General features: G+C 45.1%; 1 protein-coding gene across 1 annotated transcript; it reads left to right on the top strand.

Annotated features, from left to right (window-relative positions):
• Nucleotides 1–825: 825 nt before the first annotated feature.
• LOC309380207 (uncharacterized protein) lies at nucleotides 826–10535 on the top strand. The gene is made up of 8 exons (XM_081930099.1): nucleotides 826–1122; nucleotides 2219–2425; nucleotides 3504–3737; nucleotides 5220–5373; nucleotides 6295–6404; nucleotides 6765–6875; nucleotides 9471–9620; nucleotides 10329–10535. The coding sequence occupies exons 1-8, from the start codon at nucleotides 841–843 to the stop codon at nucleotides 10461–10463; spliced, it is 1383 nt and encodes a 460-aa protein (XP_081786225.1). The 5' UTR covers nucleotides 826–840; the 3' UTR covers nucleotides 10464–10535.
• The last annotated feature ends 2292 nt before the right edge of the window (nucleotides 10536–12827 follow it).

Here is a 12827-nt window from a genome sequence, read left to right as displayed (position 1 = left end):
GGTACTGCTAGCTAGGGATGATGGGAGTTGTAGTCCAAAAGCAGCTGGAGACCCAAGGTTGGGAAACACAGCACTAGACAGATAATCCCTTCATGCACACACATATAACCCCTACTCTTTACACATATACACAAACATACCTTGGAGGCATGCTCCCCCACCCCTTCCCCACTGACAACTGTGACGTTTAACATATGAGAGTGCTGGAGGTGAAATAGTTAAACAGGTTACCCAATCAGGAGCCAGGGGGATGGAGTCAGAGGGACTATAAAACCAGCTCTGGGAGGGGCGAAGGGGGGAGTTCGTTGAGGAGTTTGTTGGGAGTTGGGTAGTTGGTTGGAGTGGGAGTGAATTGGGATAAAGTTTGGGGGTAGGTTGAGTTAGTGTAGCGAAATAAGCTGAGTCAGGAACAGTTAGTAGCTAGGAAGACAAGTAAATATCTGACAGGTGGTTTAGTGAGTGAGAGCAGGTAGCAGAAGTTATAGGTCTGGACAGGCACCCCATGAATGTAATTGACTGATGCTGTTTATGAAACCACATGCTTGTTAACATGTCCCTAACACTGAGAATTTTCAGAATTGATAGTCAAAGTTTTTGCTGCCCTGGAGAAGCCTACATGCCACCTTCATGAGCCAATCTCGGCCCCACCTGGAGAAGCTAGGAATTGAATCTGCGGTCTTCTGCATGCAAGCCAGTTGCTCTACTATTGAGCTACAGACCTTCCGCATTGTGAAGTTATAGTGTTTTATCCATAAGCTTGTCATGTGCTCCCAAAGGTTGCTGGTACAGCAGCTTACACAGGCCTGGAGAGGCAATGTCCTGTTTTGCCAGTTCTATAAAATGGCTACTAATTATTCCTCTTTGTTTCTTTGTTTATCGGGGGAGAAAAATTGCCGCTGGTCCCTGCTCAACATCTTTCTGGTCTGCCTCTTGGCCTGCGCCATCACCACTGTCTTAGGGGTGCTGGTTTTGTCTCTGGTCTATACCGCCAACACCGGCTTCAAACCAAAATACGATGACAGCACAGAAAAGCGTAGAGCTGCTTTTCCGGGAACATCAAGAGTAACATCTGCCCAGGTGGACCCCAAGTTCCAGTTTCTCCACCAGCTTGCAAAAGCCAAGGTAGAATTTGACCGTATCCTGTTTTGTTTTTATTTATATATTTAAGGCGTTTATATGCTGCTTAATCGTTAGTATTTCTAAGTGGCGTACAAGGAACCGGGCGCCACGCAGAGAACAAAAAACGAAAAAGCTGTGCAAAACTTGAACTGCCTTCAAATAACTGCTGGAGTGGGAAAGTCTTTTTTGTCATGTGCCTGAAGTTCAGCCAGGAGGCTGCTGTTATGATCTCAATCGGGCGTGTGCTCCACAGGCTTGGGCCCACAACACTAAAAGCCCAGCCGGTATATATTTCACATAAGAGGCTGTGGACTGTCCTTCATTGGAGAGGTTGGATGGTCATCTGTCATGGATGCTTTAGTTGAGATTCCTGCATGACTCTTCCAACTCTGTGATTCTATGAATAAGGACCTTAATCATTATTTTGTCCATGGGGTTGCTAAGAAGTAGTAGCCTCCAGCTTCCATCATCACTCACCAAAATCCTTGCTGGCTGAGGCTTTGGGGTCTTGAAGTTCAACAGCAGCTGGAGGACACAAAGTTGGCTAGTGTTGCTCTAATGAGATCCAGCTCTGAGGGCCTTCTGGCGGTTCCCTCACTGAGAGAAGGGAGGTTACAGGGAACCAGGGAGAGGACCTTCTCAGTAGTGGCGCCCACCCTGAGGAACACCCTCCCACCAGATGTCTAGGAAATAAACAACTATCTGACTTTTAGAAGACATCTGAAGGCAGCCTTGTTTAGAGACGTTTTTAGTGTTTGATGTCTTATCGTGTTTTTAATATTCTGTTGGGAGCTGCCCAGAGTGACTGGGGAAACCCAGCCATATGGGCAGCGTAGAAATAATAAATTATTATTATTATTATTATTATTATTATTATTATTATTATTATTATTATTTTACTGTATAAAGAAAGAAGGAGCCACATTATGTGTTCCTGGACTGTGGAGGGACATAGCATAAGTACCTGAGCCTGTAACAAGTGTACACTCTTTCACGCAAATTCTTGTACATAGCTGGAGGCAGGATGAGCCGCAAATAACTTCACTGGATAATAGACTTTTTATGCAGTGCTTGATGTCCCAAGTATTACCCTTTCCAGAAGCATGAGTTCCCAGGCGGTACCATTCAGTGGTCGAGATTCCGGAAAAACGCCAATGAGTACCAGAACAAGGAAGAGATGGAGTTTGGAAGAAGCATCAATGCTCAGCGCTCCAAGATGACGTTTGGAACTTTGCGGATTAAGAGCAAAGGACTGCGTGCACCACACTGGCATTTCAATGCCAATGAGCATGGCTACCTCTTAAAGGTACTTAAAATTGTCTTTACCCAACCTTTCTAGTGGATAGAACCTGAGACTGGCTATAGAATTAGGATGGTGGTTTTGTTTTTATGTCATCTTTGGGTGCCCTCCAAATTTATGGTTTTATATCTAAAATTGCATTCTGCAGAGGAGTCTTTTTGCTAAGTTAATGGCCCAAGCCATGTCTGTTAAGTATCTCTTTGCATGACTAAGGAGTAAAGGAGACTAGTTGCCATGGAAGTTACTGGATGTTTCCAGAAGCCGGACAGGCCTCCCTCCTTCCTCTGGTTGGAGGTTATGTCACTGGTGGGTTTAAGAGAGAATAGACCAGGGTGAGTCGTATGTGGAGTAAACACAAAGGCTTAACTTGCTCTCTGTGTGCTGAATCCAGAGCTATGGCCTTGGGAAACCCATAAGAAAACTAATGGGAAAAGCAAAATCAGTTGGGTTATCGGTGCTGTGAGCTTGTAATGTATAGGCATGTAAATAAAATCACACATCACAAAGACATTGCCATCTCTGGTGTCCTTCATTTGAAGGAAACCAATCCTGAGGTATGGCTGGGGCAACCCAATCAGATGGGTGTGGCATAGAAATAATAAAATTGTTGTTATTATGTGTCAGCAACCCTGCAATCTCTCACTGGTCAGGGATTGGGGTGTGTGTAGCTGTATAAAATGTAGCCAGTGGCAGTGGCAGGGTATGGAGGCACCCTATTTGGAGAAGGAGGCACGAGGACTCTGGCAGAGTCCTAGAGCCTTCCCACATCCTTCCCAAGGTTGGGGAAAGCACTAACTCGGCTTTGGGAAGGAGACAGGAGGAGGAGTCCAGGGTGGCGAATAGATCGCCGGTGTCCCTGATCAAGAATTCTGGTGCAGAAGACTGATTGATACATTTTAATAGTCTATAGTTGCCCCAGCCATTCTGGGCGGCTTCCAACACTCATAAAACATAATAAAACATTGGTGCTTCATTCTCTGCACTGCTCTGATGGCCCATGGTAGTGTTGTAGTGATGGCACTGGATTTCTGCCTTCTTAACTTGATTTGCAAAGACTAGTCCTCTCTCCACCTGTGTTTTTCAGGGCACTGCATGGATTGGGGTTGTTGATGCTGGTGGAAATACCGTAACCACGTACAACGTCACAGCGGGCCAGGTCATTTTCTTCCCCCGAAACACGGTGCATTGGCTCAAGAACGTCGGTACAGAAGACTGTCTGTTCTTGCTGTTCTTCACAACCCATGAAGAGCTTCAAACTCTGGATCTGGATGATACGTTTTTCTTAACACCTGAAGACATAGCAGCAAGATCACTAAAGGTCTGTACAATATAAACTCCTTAGTGCTAGATCAAAACAAATCTGTGGGGGGAAAACTGATTGCTATTCATTCCTATTCAGCACTAAACTACAGGTTTTCCCAGGGGAAAAAGATCAGGCAACCAAATGTGTGGATAAGCCCTGAGATGTTTCTTTTCCTGATGCTACACTTGAATGCAGCTGTATTGTGAAAATCTTTGTAAGCTGCTTTAAGAGGCAATTGGGGCTATGGCATGGGGTATGGGCCCCTCCAGATAGCCTTTTAATTATGCATTTATGATTGTTCATGCATACAATAGCTACTGGGGTAGTCCACTTTCCATACAAATTGCACCTGCAGAGGTTTTTGGGCAGCCCCCCCCCACTTCATTTCCAAGCAGCAAAGTCCATTTCCTACTGAAATTCTACAACTTTTCTTACCACAAATTGTTCCGGGGTGTGGGTGTTCTTTTTTGGTCCCCTTTTTATTGTGCTTCAGCCCCTCTAGAAAGCAGTTATGTGCAGTGGCGTAGCGTGGGGGTGCAGGGGGTGCCGGCCGCACTGGGCGCAACATCTGAGGGTTAGGGTTAGGGGGCGCAAATCCACGGGTTAGGGGGCGCAAATCCATGGGTTAGGGGGCGCAAATTACTTGCCTTGCCCCGGGTGCTGACAACCCACACTATGCCACTGGTTATGTGGCCTCATTGGGGAAGCTTCTCAGAACAACTAATAAAGCAGAATATGCCCACCACTAATGCACAGGATGTTTTAATTTTTATTTTTTTAAGAAGCCTTTAAAGTATTTCACTTGTTCTTGAAAATTTGGTTCCCACCCCCCTTCCCATCTCTTTTAGGGCTAAAACTGTCAGTTTGCATTTCTTAGTGCAGAAAATACTGATCTGATGTGTAGAGGTCTTTCCTATTCTACTTAATTCAAGAAGCTTCTGTAAGCTTCTCTGTGTGAAAGAAACAAGCAGAAGGTTCCTGATGTTTGGGTTATTCCTTCAGAGAAGCTGAGTACAGCTGGTTTAAACTGGTTCTGTTATCTCTTTCTGTCAAGGTCATGCTGACTGTAAGAGTGAGGTCAGAAGGAGCCTGGGTCTCACTCTCTGTTTCTGTCTCTCTTTCTTTCTTTCTGGTGTGGTGTTCTGTATGCTTAGTGTTTTAGACTTACTATAAGTTATTGTAAGTTTAAGCTAAGTCTGATGAAACTGGATTTTTTATAGACAGTGCCAATCCTGAATGTATTGGATTTGTGACCATTATGCTCATTTGCCTTCAGTAGTAGTAAAACTCTGCTGGATGAAGTATTAATTGCCTCTGATTTAGTTTTGGGAATCCTGCAACGTGTTTAAGTTGTTACTCTGCTAACTACACATTGGAATCTGCTCTGGATCAATATTGAGTAGAATTTCAGTGACAAAAACAAACTCCTCTAGCTGGAGCTCCTTTAAGTCACTGCTCCTGAGAAGCTAAATGCAACGTTTGCTGCATGTTTTCTAGCCTCAAGGTGGAGTGGCCTTCATCAGGTCTTTCCAGAAGCAAGCAGAAGACCAAGCCGTCAACCTTCCTCCAAACCTAGCAGAGTTCGTTCAGAATCCCAACTACCAGCAGTCTGAAGACCCGCTTGTGTGGCGGTACTTCTTTGATCTCAAAGGTACTTCAGAGAAAGCTGAGATGGCATTAACAGGGACCTTTGTTTCCAGACAGTTAGCAATGTGGGTCGGGGTTGCTTCAGCAAAGGGAGCAGAGGCAATAGAGGACCATCTCCACCATCACCTTAGGAACGTTCTCCTGGGCTTCTGATGCAGGAAGGAGCTGGTGGCATCCACTTGCTACCCAAGATATTTCCAGACAATCTCAGAGACCCAGCCAGGGAAGGATTGCCCAGAATCAATGGTGGAATCTATTTCTGGTTCCACAGTTCATTCCAGAGCATAGGCAAAGCTGGATACAGAAACTCTGCTGTCTGCAAAACCAAGCAGCTGAGCTTATTCCTAATTAAATGCCCATGGAGGAATCAAATATTCTCTTTTTAAAGCCTTGGTTTTTTAAAGAAACCCTCTTGGGTGGTAAGATTGGCACTCAGATAGGGTTATCATACATCCGAACATACCCGGAATATTGCAGTCAGAAGCAGTGTCTGGGTGGAAATTGGCAAAACGTCCAGGAAAATCTGGACGTATGGTAACCCAGTGTTGCTTTTGCTGACTTCCCTTAAAAATAGCTCAAAATGTCAATTTTTAGGTGTCCAGGTTTTCGCTTTTTGAAAAATGGCAGCCCTAACTCAGGACTCTCTTAGTAGTTCCACCACCCTTGGAACTTGGGAAGGGGTGGAGGAAGGCTGGGAAAGTCTATTCTCTTTCTTCCTAAGCTATGGAGTTTTGGCCTCACAGAAGTATGTCTGGCACTTCTATATCCAGAACATGTGGTGTGCTGCTAAGTGATGGCAAATGTCTCAGAACAGCAAGGATGGCTTAGCGAGCAATGTAAGCTAATAAATATTCTGTGATGATCACGAACTAGGTCTCCTAAGCTTGTTTGATTGTTGAGGATGCTGCGTTTGTCTTCCATTCAGGGTCAACTGAGTTCCGTTTCCCCGGGGGAATAATCCAGTTTGCTCGGTATGTGAAAGATGGAAAAGGCTTGAGTACGAATGAAAGAATTTACAGCGAGTTTCTCCATTCAGTAAGTATTGAGAGAAAAAGCGCTGCCTGTTATAGTGGATGAGACCATGGGGATCTGAGTCAAATGTTCCATTTGGGGAGCAGTGTAGAAACCCTGCCCACAGCCGTATCTGCATGGGCTCAAACCACCAACCTTCTGGTTAACAGCCAGTTGCACTGGAGCCACCTGAGATTTCTAACATTGTTGGACTCCAATTCCCATCAGCCCCAGCCAGCATGGCCAGTGGTCAGGGATGATGGGAGTTGGAGTCCAACAAATCTGCAGTGCCTCCGGTTCCCAACCCCTGTTTTAATGCTTTGAGACATCCTCTTGTTATTTTGCACAACCTCACATGCTTTTGTTTGCTCTCCTTTCTCTCAGAAGGAAGATGCTCTTACTTTGGGGACACTCAGGATCTATAGCAATGGTCTACGGCAGCCTCACTTTCATTTCAATGCCAACGAGATGGGATACGTCATCAGTGGGTGTGATGTAAACCGTTCTGAGTTTTCCTTGGGTAAGGAATAGGAGCTTAGCTATTCCCAGGGAGCAGAAACTCTCACAATATTGTTTTGACTCCTGCTGAAGACTTTCATTTCACCCCCAGTTATATTTTATTAAATTTTTACAAGTTTCACAGTTACACTCCAATACATAATCATTTTTTCTTCTGTTTCTGTCAGCCTCCCATCCCATTTTCCACTGTGGTTTTTTATCTCTCTGTAATGGTTATAGGGGTTGCTCGTGCGTAAGTTGCGACCACTCCTGGCTAGGTTACCTGGTTAAACCTTTTCTGTCTGGACAGCCCTTCACTTTGTGGCTGTTTCAGTCACTAGCAGAATCCGTCAGTGGGCGTTTCTTGAACCTCTTCCAGCAAAGAAGTTCTTTGACGCCAAGTCTCCGCCTACTCTCCCTGCGCGGAAGTCTTCTGCGCAGGGTGGGTGTGGGCAGCAGAGGACCCATGCTCTCCCCGCTGGTCTCTGGCAAGGAGTCCTGGAGCCCCCTTGCCGATTCCCCCATCTGCCCCCCTTTATCCCTGGTGTTACGCTGATTTCCTTCCCCAGCCGCTGAGCTGCCTCTCTCCCTGCTGGGCCCTTCTCCAGCATCGCTTTGGAGCCTTGCCTCCGCCTCTAGCTCCAATGGCAGTTCCCTGACACTCTCCCTCTTTGCTGCACCTTGTCTTCTATCTCTTATACCATAGTTGTTTTTATTTCAGTAATCCTACCCGGGCATACAGTTTAGTTATGCATCACCCCCCAGTTTTGCTGCTTTTTATCTGAGTGATTATTTTATGTATATTTGCTTTTTAAAGTTTTGCTGATTTAATCATGTTTTATTGGTGATGTTATTATGTACGTCAATTACGTTTTTTTTCTCCTTAAGCAGTTTATAAGCTTTTCTATAAAAGAAAAAGGTTATGAATATTTTCAAAGAAGAAATGCCAGCATTTTGGGCTAGCGGCAAGGAGGTTGCAGGGTTAGCCAACCTGGTGCCTTCAAGATAGTGAACTACAATTCCCATCAGCCACAGAAAACATAACTAGGATGATGGGAGTTGTAATCCAATATCGGGTAGTCACCCAGTGACTGTTGCTGGGTTAGGAGAATCAAACTGTTCCTAGCTCTGCTTCCCTCCAGTTTTCTGCAAGGCAGAGTTGGGAAAGAAATCTTGGAGCTCCGTAGCCTTGCACATCAGGTTGTCTACAAGTCCTGTCCTACGAGGAAGGCCACTCTCCTGTATCCATTGTGCTGCTCCTCCTGGTTCCTCCTGTCCCCTTACACAGCTTTATAACAGTATATGAGGGAGAAAAACATACCGTATTTTTCGTTTTATAAGACACACTTTTTCCCTCCTAAAAAGTAAGGGGAAATGTGTGTGCGTCTTATGGAGCGAATGCAGGCTGCGCAGCTATCCCAGAAGCCAGAAAAGCAAGAGGGATTGCTGCGCTTCCTCTCGCTGTTCTAGCTTCTGGCTTAGCCGCAAGAAGCCTCTTCAGGGCAGGGGGAGCCTTCATCCCACTGCCCTGAAGAGGCTGCGCAGCTATCCCAGAAGCCAGAACAGCGAGAGGGATCGCTGCGCTCCCTCACGCTGTTCTAGCTTCTGGCTTAGCTGCGCTCTGTCCCTTCCCCCCACCTCCCGGAAAAGCCCCCAAGAGCTGTGCTACCTTTCACAAGCCGCACGGAGCGTGTGTGTGGCTCTTGGGGGCTTTTCCACAAGGAGGGAGAAGGGCAACTCATCAGTGATGGGCTGCCCTTCGCCCTCCTCAGGGAAAAGACTGCAAGTGCCACACACACGTTCCACACAGCTCATGAAAGGGAGCACTGAGCAGAGCCTGGGATGCATACAGGCTCTGCTCAGTGCTCCCTTTAAAGAATATTTTTTATATTCTTATAAAGTCTTATGGAGCGAAAAATACAGTAATTATCTGCTTTCTCTACACCAGGCCCATCCAACTACCAAGAGAATGAAATCTACTCCCAATATAAAAAAACTGGCAGTGATCTACCCATTGTCATTGAGGAGTGACCACAGCTGTTGAACTTTTTGGGGGGAGACAAGAGTTGTTGAGCTTTTTTTGGGGAAACAACTTCTATACAGGGGTATGACATCAATTGATAACCTGGAAAACTGCACGGAGCGCTAAAGCCGTACAATGTATTCAACATTGCAAAGCGATAGCACCAAACTCCGCCCAGAGGGACAGAGCAAGGGGGGCAGGTGGCGGAGACATTCATTCCACAGTTCTTTTATTCCTGTGATCGACCATTATCAATGGGGGATCTACCTGTCGATTGCGGCCGACCAGTTGGACATGTCTGCTCTACACCATGAATAATGTCCTCTATCATGTCCCTCCCTTGTTCACCTTTTCTCAAAACTAAAAAGCCCCAGATGTGGTCGCATTTTTTCATAGGAGAATTGCTCTATCTTCTGGATCATTCTATTTTTCCCTTTTCTGAACCTTCGGCTCTGGGAGACATTACAGACGCCTGGATTGTGACATTTTTCATGAAGTCCTTTGAGAACCACAGATTCAGTTGGATGGGTGTTGGGGTATATTTCCTTGTTGGTGCATTCTCTCTCCAGGTGGGCATTATCGTTTCACCATCACTCACCACTGACTTCACCATTGGCGTTGGAGATGTCGTGTTTTTCCCCGTTGGAACCCAACACTACATCAAGAGCACATGCGATGAAGAGTTGCTTTTCATTTTGGCATTCAGCACTGCGAACCAGGTAGGAAATCTGTGCTTGACCTAGGTAAACTGCCGGGTTAGATACAGTTAAGCCACTGTTAAGTCAGTGGGGTGAGTTATTGTGAACCACAATCAATGTTATAAAGGTTTTGCGGGACTGGGGAGAGAAAAAATACCATACATTACCGATGGGGAAGAAATTTAACTCAGTTCACATTTAAAGGCAAATCTGCCTAATTTGTGCTTTCTGAAGCAATACACCAAAAACCCAAACATCCATCCTTCAAAATTTGAATTTTTCTGAATTTTGCAATGCAGTTCTCCAGCCAAGTAATGTGCATATACTAAAGTAGGTGTAAAAATGCATATTAGTAATAAATAACATGGGAAAGTACATGATATTAGGTACACTGCTTTGCAAAAGCGCATAGCTAAGGTGCTTACAAAGATGTGACTATTCGGTGAAATTCTTACCAAAATACTGATGAATTTTCACGAGAACTTACAATTTATTTATTTATTTGCAAACCAATGTGGAAATGTAGAGAACTGAATGTAAGACTAGAAAAATTAGAAATGGAGAGAAACCAGCTGAAATTTGACCATCTGTATTATACATGATTGTACATATTACATAAGATGGTAATTTTAATAGTTTGCCGTGAAAAATGTGTGTGCGTTACTGTGAAACGAGAGTAAACTCCCCCTTCCCAATTCAAATGCTCTTATGGTTGTTGTTTTTTTGTAGCTGCAAACCCTTGATATGGATGACTATTTCCACCGCACGCCAGACCATATACTAGCCCAGCTTTTCTTCAAAAAGCAGGGTGAATTTAAGAAGATTCCACATTTTAACGAGGATCAGGCAATTAATCTACCGTAGCAGCTTCACTACATCAACGAAGAAGTCCGCATGAAACCACTTGTTATTAATAATGTTAATGCTGCCTTGGAAGAGTTTTTCGAGTTGTTATCTACTTCTTTATAAAGTAAACGGAGTCAGGGCTTGCATCGCGTTTTCCTAATAATAATAATAGTAATAATGATAATAATAATTTATTTATACCCTGCCCATCTGGCTGGGTTTCCCCAGCCACTCTGGGCGGCTTTCAAGAAAAGATTAAAAATACATGAAAACATCAGTCATTAAAAACTTCCCTAAACAGGTCTGCCTTCAGATGTCTTCTAAACATCAGGTGGTTGTTTATTTCTTTGACATCTGATGGGAGGGCATTCCACAGGGCAGGCACCACTACCAAGAAGGCCCTCTGTGTAGTTCCCTGTAACCTGACTTCTCGCAGCGAGGGAACCGCCAGAAGGCCCTCGGAACTGGACCTCAGTATCTGGGCTGACCGATGGGGATGGAGACGCTCCTTCATAATGTCAGCTTATTCTCTACATGACGGGCTACAATATAAGGCAAAGGAACTTATAAGAAGATGTGCACACGTTACCCTGTTGTCGTGGTTAGCTTGACCCTATCTCATATACAAGGGTTGCCAACATTTTTGGATTCAAGGGCCACATCTTGAGGCAGAAGAGTGGCGGAAGCACCCAAACCTTGTGGGGAGGCATCGCCAGTGCAATTGTACCCATTGGCACTGTCTTGGCATTACCAGGATTATAGTGTATTCATCCAGATGTGAAGGAAAACCACATTTCTAGAACTTAGATAGCATGAATGAGAGCACTAAATGGAAGTGTTTTGACTTATGATCCATTCCAAATGCAATAATAATCACAGAAATAAAACAAAATGAGAAGTTTTTGTGGTGGGAGAGCAGGTTGGGTCCTACATTGTCTTTCCTTTCATGAAAAGGCTTATTTCATCTGCAGAAAGGGCTGCAACCCAGCAGAGACTTCTGTAGGTAGAAAGAAGAGGAACGAGAATTTTTGCTTTTTTTCCTGCTGGGCCACCTTCCACAGTGTCCTGGAGGGTCTTCTCTATCCTCCAGAGCAAATTTTCAGGGAACTATAGGAGGAAGTAGGGATAATTTTAAGAATCTGCCTCAGCCCCAACCCCTTCTGACCTTGGGAGCCTTCCATGTAAAAGGTAAAGGTAAAGGGATCCCTGACTATTAGGTCCAGTTGTGACTGACTCTGGGGTTGCGCGCTCATCTTGCTCTATAGGCAGGGGGAGCCGGCGTTTGTCCGCAGACAGCTTCCGGGTCATGTGGCCAGCATGACTAAGCCACTTCTGGCGAACCAAAGTAGCACACGGAAATGCATTTACCTTCCCGCCAAATCGGTACCTATTTATCTACTTGCACTTTGACGTGCTTTTGAACTGCTAGGTTGGCAGGAGCAGGGACCGAACAACGGGAGCTCACCCCGTCGCGGGGATTCGAACCGCCGACCTTCTGATCGGCAAGTCCTAGGCTCTGTGATTTAACCCACAGCGCCACCTGCGTCCCTTGAGCTTTCCATGAGTTAAGTCCTAATCTTAGAAACTCTGCATCTAAGCCAGCGTATTTTTTCATCATTCCCGACTGAAGTTCCTCAATAATGGGGTTGGGATGGGGGAGAAATCCAACTGTTTGCATTTAATGGAGAATTTACCTCATCCGCACCCTTCCCTCCCAAAGTACATGAACTGAACTGGTGTGGAAATGTGGTAAGTTGAACTGATGATTGGAAAAAGGAGAACTGAGACAAATCGAAACTGACATATATTTGCTCATTCCTGCGCTGAGGCGATAATTTCCTCTCAAATATATACATTCCTTTCCCCACTTTCAGATCCTCAAGCGAATGCTGTAAGCAAACTTTGGAAACAGCGCTGCAATTATTGTAATTTGAACAACACACTAGCTTTCTACTACATTGCAATTAGGTGGTGATTAGTTTTCATTTAGGGATGTGGAATTAACAGATGGCGAAATGTATTTGTGGGATGTGATCACATAGTAGTCACTCATTCGAGTTTTTCCTCATGCCCTGGGGGCATGACACTACAAAAATTGGCTGTAAGCCTGCAGCCCAATTCACCCTTACTTGGGAATAAGCCTCTATGACTTATCATGGGAGCAGAAGAATTTTCTCCACTAGTTGTTGTTGTTTAGTCGTGTCCAACTCTTCGTGACCCCATGGACCAGAGCACGCCAGGCACTCCTGTCTTCCACTGCCTCTCACAGTTTGGTCAAACTCATGCTGGTAGCTTCTAGAATACTGTCCAACCATCTCGTCCTCTGTCGTCCCCTTCTCCTTGTGCTCTCCATCTTTCCCAACATCAGGGTCTTTTCCAGGG

This window comes from Podarcis melisellensis (assembly GCF_964234715.1).
Source record: "Podarcis melisellensis genome assembly, chromosome: 11".
Lineage (NCBI taxonomy): Eukaryota > Metazoa > Chordata > Lepidosauria > Squamata > Lacertidae > Podarcis > Podarcis melisellensis.
The sequence above is the reverse complement of the archived record's forward strand: the minus strand, read 5'-3'. Positions and strand labels throughout refer to the sequence as shown.